At 66.1% G+C, this 27,747-nt stretch overlaps 5 protein-coding genes across 8 annotated transcripts; 4 read left to right on the top strand and 1 right to left on the bottom strand.

Moving 5' to 3' along the window:
- The first annotated feature begins 1,599 nt into the window (after nucleotides 1-1,599).
- Nucleotides 1,600-13,125, top strand: GRM2 (glutamate metabotropic receptor 2). Its single transcript, XM_074836297.1, has 6 exons — nucleotides 1,600-1,702; nucleotides 4,781-5,402; nucleotides 7,787-8,624; nucleotides 9,332-10,395; nucleotides 11,233-11,407; nucleotides 11,861-13,125. Exons 2-6 carry the CDS (start codon nucleotides 4,944-4,946, stop codon nucleotides 11,932-11,934), a joined length of 2,610 nt encoding a protein of 869 aa, XP_074692398.1. The 5' UTR covers nucleotides 1,600-1,702; nucleotides 4,781-4,943; the 3' UTR covers nucleotides 11,935-13,125.
- Nucleotides 13,126-13,236: 111 nt separating this feature from the next.
- Nucleotides 13,237-16,645, bottom strand: RRP9 (ribosomal RNA processing 9, U3 small nucleolar RNA binding protein). The gene is made up of 15 exons (XM_074836298.1): nucleotides 16,559-16,645; nucleotides 16,347-16,429; nucleotides 16,161-16,273; nucleotides 15,995-16,074; nucleotides 15,844-15,885; nucleotides 15,486-15,612; nucleotides 15,145-15,269; nucleotides 14,801-14,893; nucleotides 14,601-14,701; nucleotides 14,346-14,480; nucleotides 14,095-14,157; nucleotides 13,864-14,009; nucleotides 13,682-13,761; nucleotides 13,496-13,569; nucleotides 13,237-13,399 (listed from the first exon to the last, which is right to left on the bottom strand). The coding sequence occupies exons 1-15, from the start codon at nucleotides 16,628-16,630 to the stop codon at nucleotides 13,294-13,296; spliced, it is 1,440 nt and encodes a 479-aa protein (XP_074692399.1). The 5' UTR covers nucleotides 16,631-16,645; the 3' UTR covers nucleotides 13,237-13,293.
- A 2,483-nt stretch (nucleotides 16,646-19,128) lies between these two features.
- On the top strand, nucleotides 19,129-23,659 carry NAA80 (N-alpha-acetyltransferase 80, NatH catalytic subunit). 2 transcript variants are annotated; one of them, XM_074836302.1, is made up of 3 exons: nucleotides 19,129-19,249; nucleotides 21,616-22,354; nucleotides 23,467-23,659. In XM_074836302.1, the coding sequence occupies exon 2, from the start codon at nucleotides 21,624-21,626 to the stop codon at nucleotides 22,341-22,343; it is 720 nt and encodes a 239-aa protein (XP_074692403.1). In that variant the 5' UTR covers nucleotides 19,129-19,249; nucleotides 21,616-21,623; the 3' UTR covers nucleotides 22,344-22,354; nucleotides 23,467-23,659. The 2 variants fall into 2 exon arrangements, with proteins under 2 accessions (XP_074692403.1, XP_074692402.1); XM_074836301.1 differs by lacking the exon at nucleotides 23,467-23,659 and having other exon boundaries at nucleotides 21,616-22,405.
- LOC141928307 (hyaluronidase-3-like) lies at nucleotides 22,678-25,212 on the top strand. Its single transcript, XM_074836300.1, has 3 exons — nucleotides 22,678-24,396; nucleotides 24,505-24,594; nucleotides 24,759-25,212. The coding sequence occupies exons 1-3, from the start codon at nucleotides 23,407-23,409 to the stop codon at nucleotides 25,110-25,112; spliced, it is 1,434 nt and encodes a 477-aa protein (XP_074692401.1). The 5' UTR covers nucleotides 22,678-23,406; the 3' UTR covers nucleotides 25,113-25,212.
- Nucleotides 25,213-25,564: 352 nt separating this feature from the next.
- Nucleotides 25,565-27,643, top strand: LSMEM2 (leucine rich single-pass membrane protein 2). 3 transcript variants are annotated; one of them, XM_074836306.1, is made up of 4 exons: nucleotides 25,565-25,677; nucleotides 26,862-27,002; nucleotides 27,086-27,295; nucleotides 27,387-27,643. In XM_074836306.1, the coding sequence occupies exons 1-4, from the start codon at nucleotides 25,656-25,658 to the stop codon at nucleotides 27,521-27,523; spliced, it is 510 nt and encodes a 169-aa protein (XP_074692407.1). In that variant the 5' UTR covers nucleotides 25,565-25,655; the 3' UTR covers nucleotides 27,524-27,643. The 3 variants fall into 3 exon arrangements, with proteins under 3 accessions (XP_074692407.1, XP_074692406.1, XP_074692408.1); XM_074836305.1 differs by lacking the exon at nucleotides 25,565-25,677 and having other exon boundaries at nucleotides 26,016-27,002; XM_074836307.1 differs by lacking the exons at nucleotides 25,565-25,677; nucleotides 27,086-27,295 and having other exon boundaries at nucleotides 26,016-27,002.
- Nucleotides 27,644-27,747: the final 104 nt, after the last annotated feature.

The raw sequence follows: 27,747 nt of genomic DNA on the forward strand, positions 1-27,747 counted from the left end.
GTGATTGACATGAGATTGTTCATAAATATTTTGTGCTCTGAGTGATAAAATATTAAACTCCTCCAACCCACATGGAAAAATATTGCTCTTCCCGGTGTTTATCTTTGTTGCTGGTTATTACAAAACTGCCAACCCCCCTGAAATATTTATGCCAGGCTGAGGCTCCGGCAGGGTTGGAGCCAGGCAGCAGATCCTAACACTGCTTGTCCCCTAACTCCACCAAAGATGGGGCCCGGGGAGGCTTTGCCATCGTCCTTCTGCTGTCAGCAGCGCCGAAGCAGCAGCCGGGAGGATGCAGCCGGTGCCGGGGTGCGTGCGAGGCTGGTGCCAGGTCCCATCTGCCGGGGGGGAAGCGGGACCTTGGCGGTGCCAGCATCCTTCGACATGGCATGTCTCCAGCCCTGCCCGGCTCTCTGTCCCCTCCGGACAGCGGTGGCGGGGTCCCCCAGCCTGGGAACCCCCCTTCTCCTGCTCCAGCTGTGCTAACAGTCCTGAAAGGAGACAGGCCGGCGGGGTCTGGGGCCCTGGTGCTGTGGGACCCCAGGGGGGACCTTGTCACGGAGGTCCTGGGTTATCCCCCCCGCCAAGTGAGGACTGCTAGGCGAGGGGGGCACAGAGCGGGTCTGGCTCTTGCTGCAGCGCCCTGACCCGCAGCCTGCAAGCACAGCAGCTGGCAGTAGGGAAACTGAGGCACAAGGTGAGGTGGTTACTCAGGGTGCTGCCCCAGAGGCACCCCTGGCCCCTGCCCATCCCTGTGACTCCTGTGTCATCCCCCATCCTGTTCTTGTCCCTGAGTCACAGAACTCTCCAGGACAGCCAGGCTGCCGGCGCGGGACCGATGGGGACACGGTACGGCAGGATCCTGGGCAGCTGAATGGCTCCAGAAAGGGTTTGGGCAAACGGTGGAGACCTGGCACACTAAATCCAGCCACTGCCTCTGCTGTCAGATGGTCCAAAGCCTTCTCCCAGCTGGGTGCTTGGGCCGACGGTGAGTGCGGGGGGGCTGCGTGGAGTGGGGGGGGTCGCTGGGCCCCTGGGTGCCCCCCAAGGGCCTCGGGAGCAGGGGAGAGGCTGGGTGGGGGGCTGTGCTGGGCACGGTGGGGGGGAGGGAATGTCCCCAGGGGCACCAGGTTGCAACTGTGGAGCTGGAGCCAGCGCTGGGACCCCTCTCGCTGGGCTGGGACCGAGCTGGGGGCTCTGGGGGGGCTTCCAGGGTCCTGCCTCTGCCCAGCCTGGATCTGGCCATCCCTTGCCTGGATCTGCTGTGTCCTGCCTGTGTCCTGCCTGTATTCTGCCTGTGTCCTGGCTTCTCCAGCCATGTCCTGCCTGGATCTGGCCATGTGCTGCCTGTGTCCCGACATCCCTGCCTGTGTCCTGCCTGTGTCCTGCCTTCCCTGCCTGTGTCCTGCCGATGCCGTGTCCTCCCCGGCTTCGCCCAAGCCCTGCCAGCCCCCGGCCCTGCCGGTGCCATCCCCGGCGGTGCCGCGAGCCGGCGGAGGGCAGGCGGGGCGGCCCCGGGGGTGCCGCTGCCCGCCGGGCCGGGCCGGGGCCGGGCCGGGGCGGGCGGGGGGCGGAGCGGCTCCGCTCGGCTGGGACTGGCGGAGTGTCAGAGGCGGTGGCGGGAGGCGGCGGCAGCCGCAGCTCCGAGGCAGCCGCTGCACCGGCACCGGCACCGGCTCCCGGCACAGCCCGCCGGGCCCAGGTAAGGGCTGCGGTCCCACCCCGGCGCTCCCGGCCGCGCCCGTCCCCGTAGCCTCGGGCCGCGCCGTGCCCTGGCGGCGCCCCCAGAGCCCCGGTACCCGCGGCGGAGGGGCACGGCGACCGGCCATCCCCCGCAGCCGTCGGGGCCGCGGCACGGCCGGGCTCGGCGGCCGGTGCCCGGAGCCGGGGCTCCCGGGGTTGCGGGAGGGGAGCCGAGCCCGGGCAGCGGCACCGGCACGAGCTGGGCAGGGGGTGCGAGCGGGGCGGGGGGCACCGGGGCCGGTCCCGCCGGCTCCCGGTCCGCGGGGCTCCGGGAGGAGGGCTCGGGGCATCCCCGTCCCCCCGGTGCCCCGGCAGCGCCGACGCCTGCAGCGGGCACCCAGCGGGACCCCGCCGCCGCTGTCCCCCGGCTCCGGGCAGGGGCTGCCCGCTGTCACCGGGACAAGGAACCGGGGGCGACCGCCCGGCACGGCGGGGACAGCCCCCCCCCGCCCTTGCTGCCGCCCCCCCGGGTCCCTCCGGCTGTCCCTGGACGGAGAGAGCAGCGAGTGGCTCTGGGGAGGTCTGCGGGGGCAACCGGACCCCAGGGCAGGTTTGAGACGGGATTTGGGGTGGATCCGCCAAGCCCGTCACCCCAGCCCCTGGGGGGGCTGCGCTGGGGCAGGCAGCCTGCTCCCCTCTCGCCTCACTGCTGGGGTGCGCAGGCCAGGGCTGCGCCAGCTCCCCTCGCCTTCCCCTCCCCGACACCCCACGCTCCCGCCGGGCTGGGCAAGAGCAGCCGAACGGCCGTGGTGGCGGGGGGTGCTGGGGCGAGCACCCCGGGGAAGGCGCTTTGGCCCCACGAGGCGCTGGGGCTCACAGGCTGTGGGGCAGAAGGGAGGTGGGGGGGTCCTGGCAGAGCTCGGTGGCGGTAGGACCTCCAGGGACCCCCGCGGGAGGTGACGATGGCGGCTTGTGCAAGGCGGGCTCACCCTGCGCCCCCCCAGCGCTGCTGCTCTCACACACGCCCCGTGCCACCCCGAAGGGTGCTGGTGTCAGAGGGGGTCAGGTCTCCTGGCGGGGGGTGGGTGGGAGGCGCTCGGGGCGCGTAAGAGCAACGGCACCTTCTCACCCATCCCACTCACCGACGCTTTTGGGAGGGGAGGCTGCCGGCAGCCAGCAGCTTCCCAACACACCGCGGCCATCGGGCTGGCCTTGGTCTGCCCTGCCGGGTGCTTCACTTCCCCAGATGTTCTCCAGCTGTTCCCGCGGGCTGTCCTCCCCCCAGCACCGTGCCAGCCCAGCTGAGCAGCTGCAGGGATGGCCGCAGCCCTGCTCACGGCGTTCCTCGGGGCTCACTGCAGGGTGGGTGACGGTTCGCCCTTTCGGGAGAGCTTTGCCTGAAGGTGCCTTTCATCTGGCGGGTCCTGCCAGCTGCCCCCGCGGAGCCGGACCCCAAGGAGCCAGCTCCCGGTGCTGCCAGACCCCTGTGCCAGGCTCAGCCTGCCGCTGATGGGCTCCATCAATAATCCATGTTCCTGCGGCCTCTTTCCTGCTTGAGGAAACCCTGCGTCCCTCAAAAGCATTCACTGCCTGAAATAAGGCATCTTCCCCAACCTCCTTCAAATTTGGGGGTCAGATAGGAGATGCCCTGAGGCAGCTGGGGGCTTGTCACCGGCAGGCAGTACCTGGGGACAAGCACTTTGGGGCACAGAGGAGGAGGAGGAGGTCTGCATGCATCTCACCACCCCAACCTGCTATGCCCTGTGCCACACTCCTGCCTGCATCCCCCTGGGCATCACCGCTGGCTCCGGCTGTTTGCCAGAGGGCTCCTGCAGCCACCGGCATTGCCTGTCTGGGAGCACCGCAGGGGCATCGAGGGGTGCCCTGCTCCTGCTCGGGGAGAGCAGCCTCAGGACTGGCTGCGGGGGGCTGCAGGGGGCGCAGCACTCTCCAGCATCACCCTCCCACCGCATGTGTCCCCACAAGCACCCTGCTGTGCTGGGCTGCGGTGAGCCCCGGGACCCGCCGTGGCACCGGCAGCTTCCCATGCTGAAGCAGCCTGAGGTTTCTGGGCTGTCAGGGGGTGTCCTTCTCCCACGGCCCCCAAAACGCCGGCCCTGAGGGATTTCAGCAGTCAGCTTCAAATGGGAAACAAATCTCTCCCGTGGTTTGGGAAAAGACAACTGATCTCCGAGGGGACTGCATCTCCTGCCAAAAAAAGGCCTGCCTGCTGCAAAAGCCTTTGATTCCCCCGCGCCTCCGTGCTTTCTGCAGAGGGAGTCAGCAAACCTGGCTCTTACTTTTACTGAAATCTCTGAATTTAGTATACGGGGAAGGAAGGGGGGTGGTGAGAGAACAGACTCTAAAGCACCACGGCTGCCGGAGCCCACCCCGTGCATCGCTGCAGGAGGATGAAGCCACGGGCAGCACCGGGGGCAGTGGCAGGGCGGGTGGGCTCCGGGACTATGGGATGGGGATTAAAATACCGGGGTGGCTGGGTGCTGCGGGCACGGCGGGCTCATGGCCGGCTGCTTTTGGCAGCGCTCTTGGAGGTCAGGAGCTGTGGGCACCCCTGATGCATGGGTCGGGGGCTTGGCTTGGAGCCGACGTTGACTCTGCCTGCCCAGCCTGGGCTCTCTGCTCCAGGTGACATCCCTGTCCCGGGTGACCTCCCTGGCTCCTTCCCTCCCTCAATGGTTTTTTTAGGGGCCAGCAAGCTGCTCCCTGACAGGCTGCTCTGCCTGGTGCTGCTGCAGAAGTCAGCTCTGTGCCCCCCTTGCCCATGCCGGTGCATCCTGGGGAGTGCTGCGGGGGGAATGATCCCTGCACCCCTGCTTGTCCCCTGGGGTCCGTGTCACTTGCAGGGTGTCCTGGGGGTCTCAGGTCACTGTGGGAGCTGTCACATCCGCTTAGCTCGCCCTTCTGGGAGGGGGGGTGTCCTTCCGAAGGGCAGCCCGGATTGGGGGGAACAGGAATGGGGGGCACAGGCAGGCTCATGCCCTTGCTGGCCCATGCAGCACTGGCACTGCCCATGGGGACAGTCCCTGTCTCGCCTTGCAGCCCACAGACCCGGTGGCTTCTCTCTTTGCTTTTCCAGGTGCCGAAGGCTCTGCCAGGGCAGCACGACCCCCCCTCCTGCTGAAACCACGCTGCGCCACCCCCCACCACCCAATGCCTGGGGACTGCCTGCCCTCGCCTTGACGGGTGGCAGCGGGTGACACGGGGTGGCGCAGATCCCCCGGCTGGCGCCAGCGCACCCCATGGCGGTCCCCTTGGCCGCCTGGCTGTGGCTGATGCGCGTGGTCACCTGCCTGGCCGCCGGGCACGGCATGGCTGGCAAAAAGGAGATCAGCATGGACGGGGACCTGGTGATCGGGGGCCTCTTCCCTGTCCATGAGAAAGGAGTGGGGAGCGAAGACTGCGGCAAGATCAACGAGCACCGGGGCATCCAGCGCCTGGAGGCCATGCTCTTTGCCTTGGACGAGATCAACAAGGACGGGAGCATCCTGCCGGGGGTGAAGCTGGGCGCCCACATTCTCGACACCTGCTCCAAGGACACCTACGCCCTCGAGCAGTCCCTCGACTTTGTCCGTGCCTCCCTCACCAGGGTGGACGGCTCTGAGCACATCTGCCCTGACGGCTCCTACGCCGTCCATGATGATGTGCCCACCGCCATCACCGGTGTCATCGGGGGCTCCTACAGTGACGTTTCCATTCAGGTACCCTCCAGACAAGAGGGGCTCAGGTGGGGCTGGGGGGTTGGTCGGCAGAAATGGCATGGGGGCAGGTAAAACCCCTGATGTAGCAGTGTGATGGTGCCACTGTCAGTGTGGCACAGGGATGCTCTCGTGTCCCTCGTGGTGATGTTTTGCCCCTTTCTGCAATGGTGAGGGGATGCCAGCCTGGCAACTGAGAGAGCCACCTCTCTGCTACTGGGGAGGGGCTGCAGCTCTGATGGTGGCCAGGGTTCCTTTGGGGGCTGTGGGGAGCCCCCCACATGCCATAAGCCATGCGAGCCGAGCCAGTGGATCTGTCCCACAAAGGGATGGGGGTTTATTCCCCTCCTGGGGTTGTGGCTGCAAGCGCAGCTCCTCAGCCCAGGATGATCTCAATGCTCAGGTCCCCACCGTCCTCGGTGCCACCATGCTGCTGCGTCCCTCGCTGCTGCCAGCGGGCCTGGATGGTGTGAGCTGCCTATCGGCAGTGCCAGTCCTGGTCCCTGGCCTGCCATGTCCTGGCGTGGGCCTGGAGAAGGACACTGGCCCTCTCCCACCTGACGTATGCCATCAGCACCTGCAGGCGCTGCTCCTCCGGCTGACGGTGACAGCATGATGCCACCAGGACTGGATGCGGCAGGTGCTGTGGGGGGCCACCTCCAGCCCCTAGCAGACCAGCTGCCCCCACCACCAGGCCTGGATGGCCACAGCCGAGCCATGGCTGTCCCGGTCCCTCCCTGGCCAGTATAGTGCTGGGTGGGGCAGCTGCTGCGGTGCCCTGACTGTCCCTGGGGGCTGCTGTTGTGCAGGAGCGGGGTTCAGCTCACTGAAGTGGGGTTTGGCTCAACTCCTGTCCCTCGTGGGATGGGTGGGCGGCCGGGTGCAGGGACATGCCCCAGCGTGGAGGTGACACTTCTGATGTCAGAAGGGCACCGGGGACACTGTGGTGGGGATGTGGGGACACCGCTCCCAGCAGGCAGAGCTGCCCAGCATGAGGGGGCACCATTCCCTCTGCCCCCACAAACCCAGCCCGCGAGGTGCGGCTGGCTGTGAGGGGGCACCTGCCTCTGAGGGGCTCAGCCATAGGGCTGCCCAGCCAGGGCAGGGTGGTCACAGGGGGCCACTGCCCCCGTGTCCACAGTGATCCCACAGGAACAGGCACCATGAGCCTCAGACCTGGCTGTCACCCTGGGTGGGGTGCAGCTCAGTCCCCAAAACCACGGCTCTGTGGACCCAGAGGCCGGCTTCGGCAGGGAGAAGTCATCCCCTGAGCGTGCAGGCAGCCGGTGGGGCCAGCTGAGTCCTGGGGGTTGCCGGTGGACCACGCGCTCGCTAAGTTTTAATTAGTCCCCAGGGTGTGTCAAACCACGTCTGCTGGTCCCCAGGGTCCCCACATCTCCCCAGCTGTGGGGCGGAGGAAGCCAGGACCGGGTGATGGAGGCAGCACCCCGGTCCAGCCCAGGCGGGCGCTTGTCCCTCCCCTTGCTGGCGGACCCGGCGTGTCCCCATGGCTGGGGGCACCGTCCCAGCCCCGGGCAGGCAGGTGGCAGGGCGGGCAGCCCGTGTGCCGGCCGGGGAGCGCGAGTGACGCTGGGGCAGCACGGTGGGCTGGCAGCTGCTGTTGTGCAGTGAGGCCAGGCAGCGACATTGCTGCGCTCGGGGGCCTTCTTGCCATTAGGGGACTTTGTCGTTGAGAACATTTGTCCACGTTAATTAAGCTGCGTCTCTCGCCTGGGGAGCAGCGAGATGTGGGCAGGCTCACCAGCCCCGCTGGCACGCCTGAGCCCCCCCCATTGCTGCTCCAAGAGCCTGGGTTTTTAGCAGCCTCATTAGCAGGGCTTTTTTCCCCTTTGAAGCTAACGAGGGCTTCTGCTGAGCAGCTGGAAGGTGCTGGTCCCACTGGGGCTCCCAAAGCAGGATGCGCAGGTGCCAGTACCCATGCTCAGCTCTGCAGCCCCCCCAGGCTGTGTGGGGAGCTCCGCCCTGGCTCCCAGCCCCCAGAGCCCTTCACCCCCACGCCATGGAGCTGCCAGGTGCCTTGGCTTTCTCCTTGCCCACCAGTGTCTCGCACAGGTCACCCATGGGGGAGTTTCTGCTTTTGCCACGAATCCATTTATCTCCTCCCCAGCCTCAAATTTCAGAGGGAAGTGCATGAAATACTAAAAAAAAAAAAAAAAAACAGCATGTCTGAGGGCTTAGGCAACCCTGTGAATGTGTCATCTGTTCGTCTGTCTACCAACCAGGACCCTCCAGGTGGGGGTTGCTCCTCAGCCCCATGGTTGAGCTTGGAGCACCATGCAACACTTGGTGTGGGGTAGGGGTCCTCTGGTGGGAACGTCTCTCGCGGGGCCATATCTTCAGGCGCTCACCTCTCCTCCTCCGCACAGGTGGCCAACCTGCTGCGGCTCTTCCAGATCCCGCAGATCAGCTATGCCTCCACCAGCGCCAAGCTCAGCGACAAGTCCCGCTATGACTACTTTGCCCGCACCGTCCCACCAGACTTCTACCAAGCCAAAGCCATGGCAGAGATCCTCCGCTTTTTCAACTGGACCTACGTCTCCACCGTGGCCTCGGAGGGTGACTATGGGGAGACAGGGATTGAGGCCTTTGAGCAAGAAGCCCGCATGCGCAACATCTGCATTGCCACCTCGGAGAAGGTGGGGCGCTCCATGAACAAGAAGACCTACGATGGGGTGGTCCGGGCTCTGCTGCAGAAGCCCAATGCCAGAGTGGTTGTGCTGTTCACCCGAAGCGAAGACGCCCGGGAGCTTCTGGCGGCTGCCCAGCGAGCCAATGTGTCCTTCACATGGGTGGCCAGTGATGGGTGGGGAGCCCTGGAGAGCGTGGTGGCCGGGAGCGAAGCGGTGGCAGAGGGAGCCATCACCATTGAACTAGCAGCATACCCCATTAAGGAATTTGCTTCCTATTTCCTTAACCTCCACCCCTACAATAACAGCCGAAATCCCTGGTTTCGGGAGTTTTGGGAGCAGAAGTTCAAATGCAGCTTCCACACGCAGGACTGTAGCCGGTACTCCCTCAAGACAGGCAAGTTTGAGCCAGAGTCCAAGATCACATTCGTGGTCAATGCGGTCTATGCCATGGCTCACTCTCTCCACAACATGCACCAGGCGCTGTGCCCCAACGCCACCAAGCTCTGCGATGCCATGAAGCCAGTCAATGGCAAAAGATTCTACAAGGACTTTATGCTCAATGTTAATTTTGATGGTGAGTCCAGAGATGGAGATGGGGTTTATCTGCCTGACTGGAAAGGGATGGCTGGAGGGGCAGGGAAGAGGAAGGAGACCAAAATTTGGCCCAAGACCCTCCGATTCCTCTACACAGGGACCCCTGTGCTGTGGGCTGTGGTTGTCCCAGGATGCCAACAGCCCACCATCAGCTGTGGGAGGCAACCCAGGCCTTCTGTACCCAGTGTGGAAAAGCTGGTGACCAACTCCATCCTGCTACAGCTGGGTGGGGGGACCCTCCAAGAACATAGGTCCTTGGAGACCTCACTTGCAATCATCATGATTTATTCACATTTCGGGGATTAAACTGGAGGATTAAACTGGAGGATTACCCTTGATCAAGGACCCATGTAGTTAGGGGTGAATTAGAAGCATGTCCTCTGTGACTTGGGCTGAGCCTGGCTACCCAGGTGTCACTGAGAGCCATAGAGGCTGCAAAATTGCCTGCTTTGCCCCTGCAGAGCTGGCTGGGGCTGCTGAGCTCTTAGGTGTGCGGGGAGGTAGTTCTTCACCTTTGCTTTCCTGCTCCTAATGTGTGCACAGGCAGCAAGCATGAGAGTGAAGGCAGGGAACAGGTTGGACATGTGCCTGTGGCCACGGTGGGATGTGACCCTTTGAAGGAGCCCTGCCTCCAGGCCAGGAGCTCTCCTGTCCCATGGCAGTCACTGTCTCCCCTTCTCTCCCCAGCTCCATTCAGGCCAGCAGACACCAAGAGCATCGTTCGATTTGACCGCTACGGCGATGGGATCGGGCGCTACAACATCTTCAACTATCACCACATGGACGGGCGGTACCGGTATCAGAAGGTGGGCTACTGGGCTGAGGGGCTCATCCTCAACACCAGCCTCATCTCATGGGCTGAGACCTCCATCCCTGTGTCCCAGTGCAGCGACCCCTGCAAGAAGAATGAGATAAAGAGCATGCAGCCCGGAGACATATGCTGCTGGATCTGCATCCCCTGCCAGCCCTATGAGTACTTGCTGGATGAGTTCACCTGCATGGACTGTGGTCTCGGTTACTGGCCCAACGAGACCCTGAATGGCTGCTACGAGTTGCCGCAAGAGTACATCCGCTGGAAAGACGTCTGGGCCATTGGTCCCGTCACTATCTCTTGCCTGGGTTTTATCTCCACCCTCTTTGTTTTTGGAGTCTTCATGAAGAACAATGACACCCCCATAGTGAAGGCCTCTGGCCGGGAGCTCTGCTACATTCTCCTGACCGGGGTCCTCATGTGCTACAGCATGACCTTCATCTTCATTGCGAAGCCCTCCACCGAGGTGTGCACGCTGCGGCGCCTGGGGCTGGGCACATCCTTCGCTGTCTGCTATTCAGCCCTTTTGACCAAGACGAATCGCATCGCCAGGATCTTCAGTGGGGTGAAGGAAGGGGTCCAGCGCCCCCGGTTCATAAGCCCCACATCACAGGTGGTCATCTGCATGGCCCTCATCTCTTGCCAGCTGATCATCGTCATCATCTGGCTGCTGGTGGAGACCCCCGGCACAGGCAAGGAGACCGAGCCTGACAAGAGGTACATTGTCACCCTCAAGTGCAACAACCGCGACTCCAACATGCTTATTTCGCTCACCTACAATGTCCTCTTGATTGTCCTCTGCACGGTCTATGCCTTCAAGACACGGAAATGCCCTGAAAACTTCAATGAGGCCAAGTTCATAGGGTTCACCATGTACACGACCTGCATCATCTGGCTGGCCTTCCTGCCCATCTTCTACGTGACCTCCAGCGACTACCGAGTAAGAGCCTAAGTTTTGGGGAGGCTCTAACAGGGCTTGATCTGAGAGGTCCTGGTGATGTGGCCCCCACGGTGTTTGTGGTTAGAATGGGGCATTGACCTGGGGAAGGGTCTTTGGCCATGGACTTGGTGATGGTCACCTCTTCATTGGGGCATTTGGGACCAAGTGAAGGGTGGCTGAAGGGCTGTGGCTGAGGGGGCAATGGGTCCTAGGGAGAACACTCCCCTGCCTTGATGGACTGTTTGCTAGGGTGAGGCTGGGAAATGGCCCTGAGACCTCCAGAGACTCCCCAGCCTGACCATGTAGGAGTAATAGACATCCTTTGGCCTTGCAAAACGCAGGCACGAGACACCCCTCACCCAGGGCATGAATGCCAACCCCAGGGCCAGCATGGTCCTGGGGAGCCGAGCAGTGCCAGGGACTGGGAAGCATGGGGTGCACCCTGCAGCACCTCAACTCCCCTGGCAAGGGTGGGCACCCAGACACATTCTTGTTGGGCCTGGAGGACTTGGTGGGGGCAGCTGCAGCCGGGGGCTTCCAGAGAGGACCTGCGTTCCCCAGTGGGAGCACCCAAAGCAACATGTTGGCAAGGCTGGAGGTGCTGCTCAGGGTGTACCCACTTTGCAGGGGCAGCATGTCCCCATCAGGGCAGTGCCCATCCTCTGCCCATGGGTCTCCATCGGGTCCACCCTCACAGAGGGACCTGGGGTGGTGTGGGCTGTCCCTGGGGAGTGCAGGCAGCAGCTTCTGTCTGGTGCCACATTGAGGGCTTCATCCTGCCCCGCTCAGGGCAGAGGGCTGGTGGCAGGAGCACCTGACATCTACTCCCATCTCCAGGTCCAGACCACCACCATGTGCATCTCGGTGAGCCTCAGTGGCACCGTGGTCCTCGGCTGCCTCTTCACCCCCAAGCTCCACATCATACTCTTCCAGCCGCAGAAGAACGTGGCCAGCCACCGTGTGGGCACCGCTCGGTTCAGCGTGGCGGCTGCCAGCTCCAGCCAATCCCATGGTGAGCACAGTGGGGCTGGAGAAGGGCTGGGGGGGCAGCAGCCCCTTTCTGGCAGGGGCGGTGGGAGCACCCAGCATGGGCCCCTGAATGAAAGTGGGGTGCAGGGTAGGGCATGGCTGGAAGTGGGGGAATGGAAGACGTTGTGTCCCCTATGGCTCATCCCTGTTCCCTGACCCAATCCCCCACCTCCTGTGGCTGCAAGCCCTGAGGCTGCAGCAGGGCCTTCCAGGGGGGTAACTGCTCCTGGGGGGCCTGTCATTGCCCTGAGGGGACACAGCCACCCCAAGCACTCTACAGCCTGGCCCCGAGGGGACATGGTCACCCTGGGCACCCTCCAAGCCAGCCCCAGGGGCTGCAGCTCCCCAGGCACCCATCGTCCACTGCAGTAGGATGCCCTGGGGAGATGCTGCTGCCAGACCCCAACATGCCCCTGACTGTTGCCTTCCTGGCCAGGCTCGGCCTCGCAGTACGTGCCCACGGTGTGCAACGGCCGTGAGGTGGTGGACTCGACGACGTCATCCTTGTGAAGGACGGGGGGGGGCCAGGCCATGGTGCTGCCACTCCTGCCCGCGGCCGCTCTGCACCCCGGCTCCCTCCCCAGGGACAGCAGTGCCCGCGGCACGGCCGCTCAGGTGCCAGAGGCAGCTGGGAAGCTCAGCCCCTGCCCCTGCACGAGCTACACATCCCACGTGTTGGGTCACGGTACGTGTCACCCTTCCCTTGCACTGAGCCACGTTACACATCCCCTGTCACCTGCACTGAGCCATGGTGAACATCTCCCCCCTCCCCTGCACTGAGCCATGGTGAACATCCCCCCCTCCCCTGCACTGAGCCATGGTGAACATCCCCCCCTCCCCTGCACTGAGCCATGGTGAACATCCCCGCTCCCTTGAACCGAGCCGTGGTATACGTCTCCCCCAGCACCTGCACTGAGCCATGGTGCGCATCCCCCCGTCCCTTGCACTGAGCCATGGTGAACGTCCCTCTAAGACACCTGCACTGAGCCGTCGTGCACCCCCACATCCCCTGCACTGAGCCATGGTGCTTGTCCCCCCCAGCCCTTGCCCTGAGCTGCAGTGCACAGCCCCCATTCCCCGCACTGAACTGCGGTGCAAGCCCCCCACCTTGTCCCTCGCCCTGAGCCCTGGCGCACACCCTCTCCCTTGCACCGAGCCGTGGCGCAGAACCCGACTCCCTCTCGCCAAGCCACGTTGCAACTCCCGCTTTGCTTGCACCAAGCCACACCGCACCTCCCGCTCCCTCCACGCCGAGCCCTGTGCCGGCACATGCTGCCCTCACCCCATCACCTGCCACGCTTTCCCAGTGCGGGGCCTTTCCTGTCACCCCCTGTGCCAAGCTCTGCACCCTGCCCCCCGTGCTTTGCACAGTTTCACCTTCTCCTCCTCGTTTTTGGCCCCAGGAAAGCTGCCGAATGCTGCTGGGCTGGGCCCAAGCCCCCTCCATCCCTCCCCTCGCCGTGCGTAGTGCTGCTCACCCCTTTGTGAGAGATGGGGCAGGAGCGGGGGCAAACGCCCACTGTCCCCCTGGCCCTGCAGAGCCCAGGGTGGGTCCGGCAGGGGCTGAGGGCAAGTAACAGGACCCAGGTATTTAAGCCCAACCAAGTTTTTAAGAGTAGATTTTTTTCTGTGAGCAAGAGTGTGATTTTTTTTTTTGTAATTTATGTAAATAAAGTGGTTTTGGTTGTTTTTTTTAAAAAATGGACTCTTCTAGAGCTCAGGTCCGGCTGAACCTAAGGGAAGGGGACAGACCCTCGCAGAGGGCAGAGTCCCGCCGGCCCCAGGAGGGTGGTTGCACAAAGGATGCAGGACCCAGCTCCAGGGACAGGGGTTTAATGATCCAGCTCCAGCATCTCCAGGGCCAGGGGCCTAGGAGCTGTCAGGGGCTTCGGAGCTGGGGGCTGCGGCCCTCTGCTTCAGGGGGATGATGCAGATGCTGTTTTTGGCTTCTTTGACTCTCCACCACCGGCCGAGCCTGTAGATGAGAGAGATGGGGGTCACCCTCTGCCAAGGACCAGAGGAGAACAGGGGGCTGCATCCCCAGTCAGCGCCGGGGAGGGGGGCATGGTACCGGTGCTCCTGTCCAATGCCAGCCACGAGGAAGTCACCAGCTGCTGAGAACTTGAGGCTGTTGACAAAACCCACCTGGAAGGGACAGGGCAGGGGTGAGGGGCTCCTGCAGCCTCCTCCTGCCACGCAGAGCCCCTGCCAAGAGACCTCCCCCAGCCCAGCATCCCCAGGACCTCCCCATTCATACCAAGGGGATGTCCCAGAGGGGCTCCAGCTTCCGAAATCCCTCGCCGCACTTCCAGAGCTTCACACTAGCGCTGTGGGAGCCTGGGGCAGAGAGAGGAGACTGCCATGCACCCCGATCCGGGGAAGGGAGCAGGACACCCCCCTGTACCCCCAAACCCCTGCTCCAAAGCAGCTGCCACACACCTGTAGCCAGGAGATCACTGTTGCGCAGGGCAGCCACCGCTGAGATCCAGTATGGCTGCTGCAGGCCCTGGGCATCCTGCATGCCATGTGCCTGCCGGGCCAGCGCCAGCGGCTTCTTCTTCGTCAGCCCCCACAGGGCTACAGACCTGTCAGGGAGGGGAGGGGAGGGGTGAGGGGGCTGAGCGGGGCATCACCTGCCCACCCCGGGCACTATCGCAGCCTCGTGCTCACCCGTCATCAGCGCCTGATACCATGTGCTCCTCATTGATGAGCTGGATACAGTCGATGGAGCCCCTGTGAAGAGAAAGGGCAACTGCCATCAGTTATGAGTGTGCTTTGTGATCCTCTTTAGGAGTCAAGGGCTCACTGGGGCATCAGCATCCCCAGGGTGCTGGCAGGCTCTTGGTAGTGCTTGGCACCCGCACAGTGCTGCCCCAGCCAGACCTGCCTGCCTCCAGCCCCCTCTCCCTCCCCAGACCTACTGGTGCCCGTAAAACACGAGCTGCGACTCCTCGGGGATCTTCCAGAGGCGCACGGTGCCGTCCCGTCCCCCCGCCGTCACACAGCACTCCCGGCTCAGGCTGTCCAGCCCCGTGACAACATCCTGGTGCCCAAAGCTGGAGGAGATGGCAAAGGGCTGCAGCAAGCACGGCCCTCTGTCACCTCACCTTCCTTGGGGCCACCGGCGCATCCCAGGGCCATCGGGTCAGTGGGTTCCCCCCCGCCCCGGGTCTTACAGGGTCTCCACGTATGCGTTTTCTGCCACGTTCCAGACCTTGACGCAGCGGTCGTGGGAGGCACTGTACAGCTGGTGTGTGCCCTTTCGGAAGGACAGACCCTGTGGACAGACGGACGGACACGGGCACAGCAGTGAGGGGCACCAGGGAGGACCCGGCTGCCAGCCCCACAGGCATCGCGGCCGACTCCCCTGACTCACCGAGACGGCGTCGCGATGCCCGGTGAAGATGTGCAAGCGCTTGCAGGTGACTGTGTCCCAGATCATGATCAGCTTGTTCCTGTCTCCCGTGGCCTGGCAGACAGCAGGGGATGCCTGAGACCTGCCCCTCGGGGACACATGCCCCACCCCAGCCTGCACTCTCACCCCATGTGCTTTGGGGTGTCCTAGGGACCCATTCTTGACTCCAGTGGGGGTAGAGGCTGCTTTAACCCAGCAAGGTACATCTCGGCATGAGACACTGACCCCAGGACCCAGGGAGGAGATGTGCTCCCCATGGCCACCTCTCCGCCCCACACGGTGGCACCAACCCCCTCTGCCCGTACCAGGTACTTGCCATCCGACGAGATGGCCATGCAGAGGACGTGGGACGCATGCCCCATGTGACGCTCCTCGGTGCCCTTCTTCCCCCCGGGCACCACGCACAGCCTCTTCCCGCTCTCCACCTCCCCTACAGGAAAGGCATCGCTGTCACCCACTGGGAGCCTCCCACCACTCCAGAAAGTGCCGTGAGCCTCCCACAGAGCCCAAAATGATGCATGTGCACATCCCCGGAGGGGTCGGGGGCTAAGCCACCTCCATGGACACCCATGGTCCTGCTGCTGTGGGGTCCCCGCAGGGTTCAGGCTAGGGGAACGGCCAGTCGCGGCCCCAAGGAAACACTTGCATTTGATGAGGGAGCCGTCCTTGGAAGCGGAAAAGATGAACCGGTCATCTGGAGAGATGACCAGGCAGGTGACGGGCAGCTGGTGCCCCCGCAGCACGCGGATGCTGGTCGGATCCGGAGGCTGCACCTGCAGGGAGAGCGGGATGGAGCTGGGCTGCCCCGGCCCCTTCCCTGGGCACGGGAGTACCCCAGCATGGCACCCTCCCTCTCCAGGGCACCAGGAGATGGCACCCCTGGGTGGGAGAAGGGCCCTGGTCCTGCAGTCAGCACAGCAACTCAGGGTGCCAGCCGTGGCTGTGCCCAAGTGTCCCCCAAAGCCAGCACTTACTGTCCGGCACCCCCCGGGCTGGGCACTTACATCTTTGGCGACCAGGCGCTGCAGCCGGCCCTTCTGCTCGAGCTGGGGAAGAAGCGGGGGGCTCAGCGGAGGTGGCCCCGGCCCCGCGGGAGTGCGGCAGAGCCCGTTGCTACCGGGACCAAGGGGACACGCCCGGGGCCCCCCTGCTCACCACGTCCTCCTTCAGCCGGTTGCCGATGAGATCCACCGGCTGGGTCTCCTCCTCTTCCTCGTCCTCCGCCCGCTCCTCCTCTGCGGCGGACACAGCACGAGGGCCGGGGTCAGCGCCCGGGGCCGCCCCGCCGGGGCACCGGCACCGAGGGCCGGGCGCGACTCACCGTACTGGCGGAGCTGCTCCAGGTACAGCTTAGCCAGGCGCAGCTTCTTCTCCTGCGGCGTCTCATCCACCTCCTCCTCCGCCGCCTCCCGCCGCCGCCGCCCCAACGACGGGCTGCGGGGACGCGCGTGAGCACCGGTACGGGCACCCCCACCCGTACCGACGCCCCCCCCGGCGCAGCCCTTACCTCTCTGGCTCGGAGTCGCTGGACACCTCCTCGTCAACGGGCCGCCCGGCCGCCGCCCGCGGCCTCCCCTCGGCGCCGGGGACCTGCGGGACGAACCGGGGTGATGGACGGGACGGACGCGGCGCCTCTCGCCGGGACGACCCCGCCGGGGAGACTCCACCGGGGCAGCCCCTCCTCGCCTCCCCCTCCTCCGTCCCCGGCCCGACCCTCACCGCCGCCCGCAGCCGCCGCCGTCCCGCCGCCCCGCGCGGGGCCTTCCCCCTCCTGCCGCCCGCCGCCGCCATGCTGCCGACACACGTGCTGCCCGCCCCGCCCCGCCCCGCCGGCAGCGCGAGCCCAGGCCACGCCCCCCCGCGCCTATTGGCTGCAGGCGGACGGAGCCCGCCTCCCACCGCCCCTGCGGCCCCGCCTGCGTTGCCCCGGAAGCGCGCTCCTGCCCCGCCCCCGTCCCTAGTGGCGAGCCGCGCTGTCACTCGGGTAGTGACGCCATTCGCTCCGCGCCGGACCCGCCCCGCCTCGCCCCGCCCCCTCGGCGCTATGCCCCGCCCCCTGGTGTTGTCCCCGCCCCTCCGGTGGGCGGGGCTCCCCGCCGGGGCCTGTCCCTGCCCCGAGTGCCCGGGGGTGCGGGGCTGGGGCCCTCCGGGGGCTGGGGGGGAGCAGGGGGGTCCCCGCTGAACCCCCAGCCACAGAGCGTGGCCTCTGGACCCGTCCCATGTCCTCTGGGGGTCCCAGGGACTCGTCCTGCACTGTGCCGGGGGCAGCAGCTGGCTGGGAGGGCCCGTCCTGGTGATGCTCTGGAGCTAAAACCTGCTTTTGTGCTGAAACTTTATTTTGCACAATCGGTCTCTTTTCTGTTGGGCGCCTGGGGAGGCGTGGAAGGGCAGCGGGAGCGCCCTCCGGCTGGTCTCTGTGACAGGCTCACTTCCCAGGGACAAGCAGCCAGAGCGTGGCCATGCGTGCCCCGCGCTCCCTGGAGGGGCTGCTCACTGCCGGCAGCCTGGTCTCCCTTTTGGAGCCCGCTCAAAGGCAACGGCTGCACAGAGGCCTTGGTTTCACCGTGTGACCTCTTACCATTGCTCTCGTGACTTCCAACGTCCCCAGGGGGGCACGGTTGCAGGGCTGGTGGGTACGGGTGGCGTGGGCAGGAGGCAGAGCTGCCCTTCCTGCTGGGGACGTGGAGGGACCGACGCTGCTGGAGCCAGAGCACCCGTGTCTCTGTAGCTCCCAGGCTCGGACACATCAGCCCGAGGCAGCACAGGCTCCGCGGACGGTGGGAGGTAGGAAAAGTGATTTACCCTGGTGTGACCCTGGAGACGGGAGGAAAGGCTTCAGTTTCAACTTCGGCTCCAGCTTTGGCTTCAGCTCTGGCTTGGGCTTCCCCTTCCCTCGCAGCCCAGCGGAGCAGCTGGTGCTTTGTGGCAAAAACGAAGGATGTAGGCAGACATTGCCCTGGGCCACCGGAAAGAGCGGCTGTCCTGCTGCTGTCCGGAGGATGCCAGCTCCTCTGGGGCTGAGGTCTCTTTTTTCCTGTTAGACTTCGGGAAGAGGAGATACCTCAGCCTGCAGAACATCCTAGGGCTGGGGCGGCTGCTCTGTCTCTGCCTGAGCAGAGTCCTCGCAGGGTGCTGAGTGCCACCTCAGTTAAACCTCAACTGCAGCCTTCCTCATCGGAGGATGAGGACTGTCTGAGTCACCAGGGAGGAGACCAGGGGGCTGGCTCTTCCCTTGAGCCTTGAAGGACTGTGGGGACAAAGCAGCAGAGGTGGGGTGACAGCCCTGTGTCCCCTCCAGGCAGGGCACATTTGCACCCCATGATTCCCAGGGCCAGGAGGGAGCAGGGGGCAGGTGGCTCAGCTGGAGGCAGGGCAGGGTGGGCAGCCCCTGCCCACAGCACCCGCTCACTCTCCTGCCCGCAGCCCGTCAGGCTTTGGCCCGGAGCTGGGAGCCAGAGCAGCTCTGTCCTTCTCCTCCCAGGCCCACCTGGGGTGGCCCGGGGGTCTCTGCGCCATCCTGCGGGAGGGAGGGAGGGAGGAAAGGGGTGAAGGGGACCCCACACCACCGGGGGCTGCCCTGCCAGGGGCGGTGGGGCAGAGGTGGCTGTGCTGGGGGGCTCCTTGTTCCCACCCTGTCCGAACACCATCCCCCCAGATGGTATGGGCAGGGCTGGGTGACACAGGGTGTCACAAACTGCCCCAATGTCACCCCCCTATGCCCCTGACCCCCTCCTCCCCAGGACCCCTCCTGCTGCTCCAGAGACCCACGCATCGCTCCTTGCCCCGGGGCGACGGGACTGACTCCCTCTTCCTCCTCCTCCTCCGCTAGGGGGCTGGGGTTCAGCTCTATGGGGGCATCCCCCTTGTCGCAGGGACCCCCCCTGTCCCGTCCCCTCACTCCCGGGGCCTAGCGCCACCCCCCGCCTGCGGCCGGGCCGAGCCGGGGAGCAGCCGCCCGCCCCTCAGGCGGGGACGAGGCCGTCGGGGGTCCCCTCGCCCGACGGCTGGTGGGCTCGCAGGGACCCGCGGCCGTTGGGGTCGGTTGGGCCCCCACGGTGACGCTTCGCCGCGGCTCCGCCGGCCCTGGGCTGGCAGCCGGGAGCGGCGAGTCACCAGGGGCGCTGCGGGGCGGCGGGGGCCGGGAAGGAGGCGGCGTGGGAACGGGGGTCGGTGTGCGGGCGGGGCGAGAGGCCGGCGGGAGGCGGCGGGGCGGGCGGCGCGGCCAGGCCGGGCCCGGCCCCGGGCACCGCGCGGGGAACCCCAGCCCGCCCCACGCCATGTGCCAGCCGGCGGGAGCGGCAGCGGGAGCGGGGCCTCCGGCCGCCAGGGGGCGCGGGGCGGGCGGCGGGCGGCGGCGGCGGAACTGACGGCGGAGAGCGGAAGTGGCGGCGGCGGCGGCGGGGCCGGCAGGTCGGTACGGGCGGGACGGGCCGGGAGAGCGGGGAGAAGGAAGCGGGAAAGGGGTGGGGGAGAGAGGGCCGGGGACGGGTCAGTGATGAGTCAGTGGTGGGTAAATGGTGGGTCAATGGTGGGTCAGTGATGGGTCAATGGTGGGTCAGTGATGGGTCAGTGATGGGTCAGTGATGGATCAGTGATGGGTCAGTGATGGGTCAGTGATGGATCAGTGGTGGGTCAGTGATGGATCAATGGTGGGTCAATGGTGGGTCAATGATGGGTCAATGGTGGGTCAGTGGTGGGTCAGTGATGGATCAGTGATGGGTCAATGATGGGCCAATGGTGGGTCAATGGTGGGTCAATGATGGGTCAATGATGGGGTCAATGGTGGGTCAATGGTGGGTCAGTGATGGGTCAATGATGGGTCAATGATGGGTCAGTGATGGGACAATGATGGGTAAATGGTGGATCAGTGATGGGTCAGTGATGGGTCAATGGTGGTCAATGGTGGGTCACTGATGGGTCAATTATGGGGTCAGTGATGGTTCAGTGATGGGTCAATGATGGGTCAGTGATGGGACAATGATGGGTCAGTGATGGGTCAGTGATGGGTCAATGATGAGTCAATGATGGGTCAATGATGGGTCAGTGATGGGTCAGTGATGGGTCAATGATGAGTCAATGATGGGTCAATGATGGGTTAGTGATGGGTCAATGATGGGGTCAGTGATGGGTCACTGATGGGTCAATTATGGGGTCAGTGATGTGTCAGTAATGGGTTGGTGATGGGGTCAGTGATGGGTCAATGATGGGTCAGTGATGGGTCAGTTATGGGTCAATGATGGATCAGTGATGGGGTCAGTGATGGATCAGTGGTGGGTCAATGATGAGTCAATGATAGGGTCAGTGATGGGTCAATGGTGGGTCAGTGATGGTCAGTGGTGGGGTCAGTGGTGGGGTGGGGGCCATGTGTTCAGGAGGTGCAGCTGTTGGGTGGGGGCAGTGATCAGGTCAGTGGTGCCATTGAGGTCTGTGTGCCACATGTGGGTGCAGTGTGTTTTGGGGTGATGGGGGGGCAGGCAGGGTTGGGTGCCCTGTGCGGGGCTGCAGTCTGGTTTGGGGTGCTGTTTGTGGGTGCAGCGCAGGGTGGCTGCCCTGCGCGAGGGTGCAGACTGGTTTGGGTGCTGTGCAGGCAGGGGACGTTTGGGGCCCAGGACAGACGTGTCATTCACGCTGGGGAAGCAGAACCAGGCACTGCGGTTGGCCACGAGCCTGGGCTGCTTCCTGCTGTGCAGGCACCCAGGGCACGGGAGCCGGCAGCAGCAGGCAGGGTGAGTGTGAGCGGTGGGAGCAGCGGGCAGGAGGAGCGGCTGGCAGGGTGAGCACAGGCAGGGTGGGTGGCCCCATGGCCCTGGACAGGGGCTGAAGAGGGGCAGGCATGGGGGAGAAACTGGGCGCCAGGGTGGGCGAAGCTTGGTGGGGCGCCGCAGGCAGAAGCAGGCAGGAAGGCAGGCACTGGGGGGGCTTCCCCTCCACTCGGGACCCCTCTCTGAGTGCAGGGATGCTGGCAGGGTCCCGGCGTGGGTTTTCTGGGGACACAGAAGGAAAAGCGTCACCAGCCTGGGTATGCTGGTGGGGCCTTGGGGCGCTGCCTGGCCTCCGAAGGGGGGAGTACAGGCTGGGCTGGGAGTCAGGGGTCTTGGAGCTGGTGGGGGTGCCTTTGGGGAGCACTCTGCGGGTGTGGGGGGCAGGGCCAGGCCCTCCACCCCCCAGAGCGGGAAGCGGGGCAGTTTGCTCAACCCCAGCTGATAAGCCAGTGCAGCGGTTCCTCCCGCCTGCTGCCTGCGGCTTCTCCTTCGCAAGTGGAATGGCTGCTGGGCCGGGAGAGGGGTCCCCGCTGCTCACCGGTTGTGGCAGGGGGCTCCTGGCTCCATGGAGGCCGGCAGGGCCCCCCGAGCCGCCGTGCTGGTGCAGCATGGCCTGTGTCTGCTCAGCTCCATGGCGCTGCAGCCCTCTCTTGCAGGCCAGGGGCACATGTGTGATGAGCTGGCTGGTCTCAGGCAGGTGCCCAAGTGGCAGGAGCTGGTGGCAAGGCTGGAGAGGGGGCGAGGCTAGCCCTGTGCCCCCTGCCCCTCCGCCAGCTTGGCAATGCCAGACCTGCCCGCAGGTCTCACAGCACAGGTGCCTGGAGCCAGCACCACACACCGCTTCCCTGCTGTGGTGCCGTCATTTGACCTCGGACCCGCTGCTAACCCCTGCAAACCCACCCGCCCCTGCTGCTGGGGAGCTGCGCCTGTGCCGGGGCCGGTCTGGGCCAGGGGGGACACACACGGTCTGTCCCCCACTGCCTCTAAGCTGTGGCCTGCTTGGTCTCCCGTCAGTGAGAAGAATGGGCTCTGTGTCGGAGGAGCTCAGCCTGGTCCCCCTGCACCAGAGGCCGGAGCTGCTGGAGGCCTGCGCCGAGCTGCTGGGCGAGGAGTGGGGGAAGAGCCGGGCGTCGCGGCTCCACACGCTCCAGCGCTCCTCGGATGCCTTCCCCACCTGCCTGCTGTTGCTGCGGAGCCGGGGCCCTGCCGAGGCCCCCACCGCCCGAGAGGGTCCCTGCCAGCTCGTCGGCCACGTCCGGCTGTCCCGCGTGGCCGGCCGGCCCCGCGACCTCTTTGTGGAGAGCGTGGTGGTGGCCCGGGCGCTGCGGGGCCAGGGCTATGGGCGGCGGCTGATGGAGGCCGCCGAGCGGTGGGCCCGGGCCCGGGGCTTCAGCCGCCTGCACCTCACCACCCACGACAAGCAGCATTTCTATGCCCACCTGGGCTTTGTCCTGGGAGAGCCGGTGCAGAGCGTGGCCTTCCTCAGCCCCGCCATACCCGCCGAGGTGCTGCGGCTCTTCTCTGCCTCTGGCCCTCCTGGCTCGGCCACCGCCACCAGGCCAAGGGTGCCCTCCACCACCCCGCCTCCCCGCTCGCCCCCCGCTGCCCCCCCGCCGCCCCCCCCGCCAACCGTGGTCTGGGCGAGGGGAGTCCTGGCCGAGAGCAACGGGCAGAGCCTCCTGGAGACCCCCCACCGCGATGCCAAAGGGCTGCCCATCTTCTGGATGAAGAAGGACATCTGAGGGGTGAACCGGTGATTAAAAGCGAGTGCGGGCAGGGGCTGCCTGCCCTGGCGCTGCCTGACTGCCTGCCATTCCTCAGGCTGGCACCAGCTCCCCCAGCCTCCCCGCTTTGTCCTGGCCCCACTGCCGGGGTGGGGGCCAGTGGAGAGGTGGTCCCCACACTCTGCCCTGCCCGGCCCCCAGCTCGCCTGACAGGGGCCCTGGGACACCAGCATGGCTGGGAGCCGGGCCCACCCCAGCCTGGGGTTGAGACTGGTCCCAGGAGCACTGCCCAGTCCCACCAGTGTCTCCACCACCCAGGGGACTCGCTGTGGGGCAGCTGGGGCTGACAGCATGCCGTGTCCACCAGGGTGGCTGCCTCTCTCCCTGCGGAACAGCTTGGGGAAACTGAGGCACACGATGGCTGGAGGGGCTCCAGGGGAGTAGGGCAGGGTGGTGCGGGCTGCAGGGTCCCCTGCCCTGTACTGTGAGGGGGGCTGGTGGCCAGGCCCCCCGCCGAGGCAGCCAGGGAGGGCCGGAGGTGGGAGCAGGAAGGTCAGGGAGAGCGGCTGGGCCCTGTGCCGGGGGATTAGCGCTGATCCTGCTGCGTCACGCGGCCCCTGGGCCCATCCTCTGCCTAATCCCCTCGCCCCGGCAGCTGGCCAGCAGCAGGCAGGGCACCCGGCCCTGCCCAGGACAGGGCTGCCCCTTTGGCTCCACCATCCCTCCTGGGGGGCTCAGTCCCTCAGAGGGCACCCAGCCTGGATGGACCTGCTACAAAATGGGAAGAGGGGGTCGTGGTGCCCCCGCTACTGGCAGGGCTAGGAGCCAGCAGGGAAACTGAGGCACCAGGGTCGGTGGCTTGCAATGCCACACCAGAGCTGTGCCATGGCTGTGGTGGTGCGGGGGGGGCTCTGGGCACCAGGGCGCAGCAGGCAGAGGTGCCCGCTGAGGCAGGAGGTGTCTGAAACCCCCATGTTTGCTGAGTCCTGTGGGATTTTGGTGTGGGCAGCAGGTGCCAGTGGGGCAGCCTGGGCCCTGCAGCCAATCCTAGCCCACCAGGTGCCAGGGCAGCAGCGCCAGCATGGCCAGGGTACCTGCTGCACCCCACCTCCTCACCCCCACCGCTCTCCTTTCCCCACAGGGTGCCGGCCCCATGGGCAGCCGGCGGCGCAGGATGGTGCTGGCGCTGGCGCTGTGGGCCTGCCTGGCGCTGGGCACGGCCGGCGGGGAGAGCCCAGCGCCGGAGCCGCTGGTGGGCGGCCAGCCCTTCGCTGTGGTGTGGAACGTCCCTGCCGGCCGCTGCCAGCGCCGCTTCGGCGTGGGGCTGCCCCTCGGCGACTATGGCATCGTGGAGAACAGGGATGGCCGCTTCGCTGGCCAGAACATCACCATCTTCTACAAGAACAAGTTTGGGCTGTACCCCTACCTGTCACAACAGGGTGTCCCCCGCAATGGTGGCATTCCCCAGCGGCTCCCCCTTGGCACCCACCTCTCCAGGGCAGCCAGGGACATCCGCCTCCTCCTGCACCCCACTTTCCATGGCCTGGCTGTGGTGGACTGGGAGGAGTGGAGGCCCCTCTGGGCCCAAAACTGGGGGGCCAAGCGTATCTACCGGGCGGCCTCGGAACAGTGGGTGCGGGAGCGGCACGGCCTCCTGCCGGCGCGGCGGCAGCTCCGGCTGGCCCGGCGGGAGTTTGAGCAGGCGGCCCAGGCTCTGATGGAGGAGACACTTCTGCTGGGCCGGACCCTGCGCCCGGAGGGACTCTGGGGTTTCTACCGCTTCCCCGACTGCCTCAACGGCAACTGGGCCAAGAAGGCCAACTACACCGGGCAGTGCCGGCCGGCGGAGGTGCAGCGCAACAACCGGCTGGGCTGGCTCTGGGCTGCCTCGGCCGCCCTCTACCCCAGCATCTACCTGCCGCTGGCGCTGCCGCCCGCCCTGCGCCGCCGCTACGTGCACCACCGGCTGCGTGAGGCCCTGCGTGTGGCTGCCTTTGGGGCCAATGGCCTCCTGCCCGTGGTCACCTACTCCCGCCTCTCCTTCCGCCGCTCACCCCGATTCCTGGAGCTGGTAAGCACCGTGGGGCCGGGGCTGGCAGTGGGTGTGCTGGCGGTCCTGCTTGGCACTGTGACGTGGCCCGTGTCCCCCAGCCCGGTCACATCTTTCTCTCCCCGGCAGGCTGACCTGGTGCACACCATCGGGGAGAGTGCGGCGCTGGGTGCGGCTGGACTCGTTCTCTGGGGAGACATGTCGTACTCCCGCTCGGCTGTGAGTACGGCCCCTCGTTGCACTGGAGCTGGCACACAGCGGGCAGCAGGAGGTGGCGTGGGCCGTACAGGACATCCCTGTCCACTGTACCTGCTGGGGATGGGTGGCCAGAGGGGACCCCAGTGCTGGGACAGGTTCTCACTGGTGCTTCCCCCCTCCCCCAGGAGAGCTGTGCCAGCCTGCGCCACTACCTCGTATCCACCCTGGGTCCCTACGTGGCCAACGTGACGGCGGCAGCACGGGAGTGCAGCTACAGGCAGTGCCACGGGCACGGGCGCTGCGTGCGCCGGCAGCCCCACGACCTGGGCAGCCTCCTGCACCTTGGCCCCAGTGCCAGCCCACCGGCCTCTTTCCGCTGCCACTGCTACCGCGGCTGGGCCGGTGAAGACTGTGCCCGGTGGGTTCAGCCTGGCCCTGCCACCTCCTGCCTGGCACCCACCCACACTCACGGCCTCTACGGGCATAAGGACCTCCCGCCCTCCGATGTCTGCCAGCCGCGGGGTATGTGGGGCTGGTGACCAGGGCCGGGGACCACCACGGTCCCCTACCCCGGCACTGCTGCTGCCCACTACTTCCTATGGTCTCATTAACTTAAATAAATCCTCCTGGCACAGCTGACATGGTCCTTGTGGGCAAAACCAGGGGGGCTCTGTGGTGCCCTCAGGCTGGGCACAATTGCCATTGCTGCTGAGAGGCAGCAGAGACCCCAGTTTGGCTCTGGATGGGCCCAGCAGTGCCTCAGTTTCCCTGCACAAGCTCTGCCTTGATCCCAGGGCCCCCAGCAGCCCCTTTACCCTGGGAGGGGAGCACGGGGCACTGTCACAGGCTGCTCGCCCTTTGCCACACTGGCACTGTGCTGCCAGCAGCCCTGACTGCACTGCAGGGCCCCCCTCCCCATGGCTATTTTTATTCCCTTCCACCCCCCCCCGCCCCGCCGTGTTTCTCACTGTCCTATTTTAAGCGGTGCAGTTGGCGCACCAGGAACCTAGTGCCCGGCTCCCAGGGGCCCCGCACCGCCTCGCTGCCCACTCACGCTGCCCGGGCACAGGGCACGGGGAGCCATGCCCAGGGAGGCTGGAGAAGGTAGGCTGGGGGGCTGCTGGGGGCCCTGGCACCCTGGGGGGACCGGGTGGCATGGGCCATGGGGTTGGGATGGAAGCAGTGGCCAAACGCTGCCCTTTGCCGTGGGGGCTGCGGGCAGAGATGCCTGCCCCGGGAAGAAGGGGGTCCTGGAGGGCTTTAGGCACAGGGCAGCAGGGTTTGGGGAGGGGGCAGGCAGCTGGCTGGCAGAGCCCCCCACACCAAACCTGCATGACCAGCCATGCTCCTGCAGCCGGGGCCGGGGGAGCAGATGCAGGGGTGATGGGGGTACCCATGGGCCAGCCCCCAGCCAAAGGCAGGGCCCTGGGGGGGGTCTGGAGGGGACCCTAGGCACTAGCTGAGGCCCCCCCCAGCCCTGACGCCTGCCAACCCTGCCGGTGGCACGCCCTGCCCTGACAGCAGCGGCACGGCGCCACGCTGCCCTGCGACACACCACTGACCCTGGGAGGGATTGGGAGTGGGCACAGTGCCACCCTGCCCTGCTCTGCCACGGGCACAGCGCCTGGGCCCTGCCTGCTGCTCAAAAACGTGCAAATACCCAGAAAAAGATCCTTTCCCTCTACCCTAGTGCGGGCACGGTTGCTTCCTGATGGCCCTGGAACCATGCCTGCTTCCAAAAAGCTCCCTCGTTCCCATGGGTGATGGGCACCAGGAGCCTCTGGCACAGCATGCACCCCACATCTCCATCTGTGAACCCCTAAGCAGCACATGAGCATGGTGCCCATGGGGCAAGCCAAGCCATACCACAGGACAGAGCTGGCACTGCCCTGCCCCTGCCTGCCAGCTCCCAGCTGGCCCAGGGGAGCCCCAGCCAGCCCCGCAGTGCCTGGGCTACCTGGGCCGGGGGCGGTGGCACATTCCTGCCCCCAAGCCAGGGCCACATTCCAGCCCCACTAACAAGGCTCTGGGATCGTGGCCACCAGGCACCTGCTAACTGCTCCGATGACAGCGCATGGCGCCGGGGGGGCACAGCCAGTGCTCGCCCGCCTGCGGCCACAGGGCTGTGCCAAAGGAACACTGGCATTGGCTGCCCGCCCCGGCACAGCATCGGGTTGGCATCAAAACTGGGGTCACCTCTGGGAGGGGTCTGTCCCTGCAGGGGTGCCGGGGACAGGTAGGGGCTGTGGGCAGGGCCCACACTCACCCTCTGCCTCCGCTCCTGGCAGACGGCATGGGAAGGGCCGAGGGTGCTGCGCCGCCAGAGCCTGGGGACCCCGATGGCAGTGAGCCTGGAGCCATCAGCCTGCGCCCCGTGGAGTCCATCAGCGACCTGCACTGGGCCTCGGGCGGGCAGAAGGGCACCGAGGGTGAGAGCACTGGGAGGGGGCCCTGTGCCAGCCCCGGCCATGATGGCAGCTGGGCTCTGACCTCTTCTCTCCCCTGCCCACAGGCAACGGCCCGGCTCCCTCCAGCAGCCTGCATCGGCCCCCACCTCGCCCCGTGCCCCCTGGCCCCCCGCCACTCCTGCCCACCCTGCGCCCTGTGCCTGCCGCCAGCCCCTGCCCCTGCCTCGGCCCCAGCCACCCCCTGCTCCTGGCCCTGCTGGGGCTCCTGGCACTGGCGAGCCTGGTCCTGGCCACACTGGCCATCTACCTGAGTGGTACGTGGCACTGGGAAGGGTGGGGGGCCAGGGGGGGCTGCGGGAGGGCCAGGCCGCCCATCCCCAGCGTGTCCCCATCCTCTCCCCGCAGTCCTGCAGAGCCAATCGGTGCGGGCGCTGGCCCAGTGGCTGGAGAGCCAGGAGGACGCCGTGCACCAGCTGCGGGCAGCCAGCGGGCAGCTCTGGGCTCGTCTCAACGCCAGCGCCGAGCCCGGCGGGCACCGCTGAGCTGCTCCTGGCCCCACCACAGGCACCGGGCCACCATGGGAAGGGGCACCGAAGGGTGGGAGGGGGGAGCGGGCAGCCCGACCACCCCCCCGTCCTGCTCAGACCTGGCAGCATCGCCCCACGGGGCACAGGGGGTGGCTGGGGCAATCCTGGCCCCCGCCCCAGGCTGCAAGAGGAAGGGACAGGGCTGCAAGGACCGGCATCCACCCCAGTGACAGCCCTTC

Source organism: Strix aluco, chromosome 11 (assembly GCF_031877795.1).
Source record: "Strix aluco isolate bStrAlu1 chromosome 11, bStrAlu1.hap1, whole genome shotgun sequence".
In the NCBI taxonomy this organism is placed as follows: domain Eukaryota; kingdom Metazoa; phylum Chordata; class Aves; order Strigiformes; family Strigidae; genus Strix; species Strix aluco.

What these genes read in the sequence shown, in the direction of transcription:
- GRM2 (XM_074836297.1), top strand. Translation starts at nt 4,944, where the DNA reads ATGGCGGTCCCCTTGGCCGCCTGGCTGTGGCTGATGCGCGTGGTCACC. An exon ending in TGACCTCCAGCGACTACCGA is followed by an intron (nt 10,396 to 11,232) that starts GTAAGAGCCTAA and finishes TCCCATCTCCAG; the next exon opens with GTCCAGACCACCACCATGTG. An exon ending in CAGCTCCAGCCAATCCCATG is followed by an intron (nt 11,408 to 11,860) that starts GTGAGCACAGTG and finishes CTTCCTGGCCAG; the next exon opens with GCTCGGCCTCGCAGTACGTG.
- RRP9 (XM_074836298.1), bottom strand. Translation starts at nt 16,630, where the DNA reads ATGGCGGCGGCGGGCGGCAGGAGGGGGAAGGCCCCGCGCGGGGCGGCG. An exon ending in ACCGGCTGAAGGAGGACGTG is followed by an intron (nt 15,886 to 15,994) that starts GTGAGCAGGGGG and finishes CTTCTTCCCCAG; the next exon opens with CTCGAGCAGAAGGGCCGGCT. An exon ending in GGACGGCTCCCTCATCAAAT is followed by an intron (nt 15,270 to 15,485) that starts GCAAGTGTTTCC and finishes CCTTTCCTGTAG; the next exon opens with GGGAGGTGGAGAGCGGGAAG.
- NAA80 (XM_074836302.1), top strand. Translation starts at nt 21,624, where the DNA reads ATGGGCTCTGTGTCGGAGGAGCTCAGCCTGGTCCCCCTGCACCAGAGG.
- LOC141928307 (XM_074836300.1), top strand. Translation starts at nt 23,407, where the DNA reads ATGGCCAGGGTACCTGCTGCACCCCACCTCCTCACCCCCACCGCTCTC. An exon ending in CACCCCGATTCCTGGAGCTG is followed by an intron (nt 24,397 to 24,504) that starts GTAAGCACCGTG and finishes TCTCCCCGGCAG; the next exon opens with GCTGACCTGGTGCACACCAT. An exon ending in TGTCGTACTCCCGCTCGGCT is followed by an intron (nt 24,595 to 24,758) that starts GTGAGTACGGCC and finishes CCCCTCCCCCAG; the next exon opens with GAGAGCTGTGCCAGCCTGCG.
- LSMEM2 (XM_074836305.1), top strand. Translation starts at nt 26,648, where the DNA reads ATGGCGCCGGGGGGGCACAGCCAGTGCTCGCCCGCCTGCGGCCACAGG. An exon ending in CGGGCAGAAGGGCACCGAGG is followed by an intron (nt 27,003 to 27,085) that starts GTGAGAGCACTG and finishes CCCTGCCCACAG; the next exon opens with GCAACGGCCCGGCTCCCTCC. An exon ending in ACTGGCCATCTACCTGAGTG is followed by an intron (nt 27,296 to 27,386) that starts GTACGTGGCACT and finishes CTCTCCCCGCAG; the next exon opens with TCCTGCAGAGCCAATCGGTG.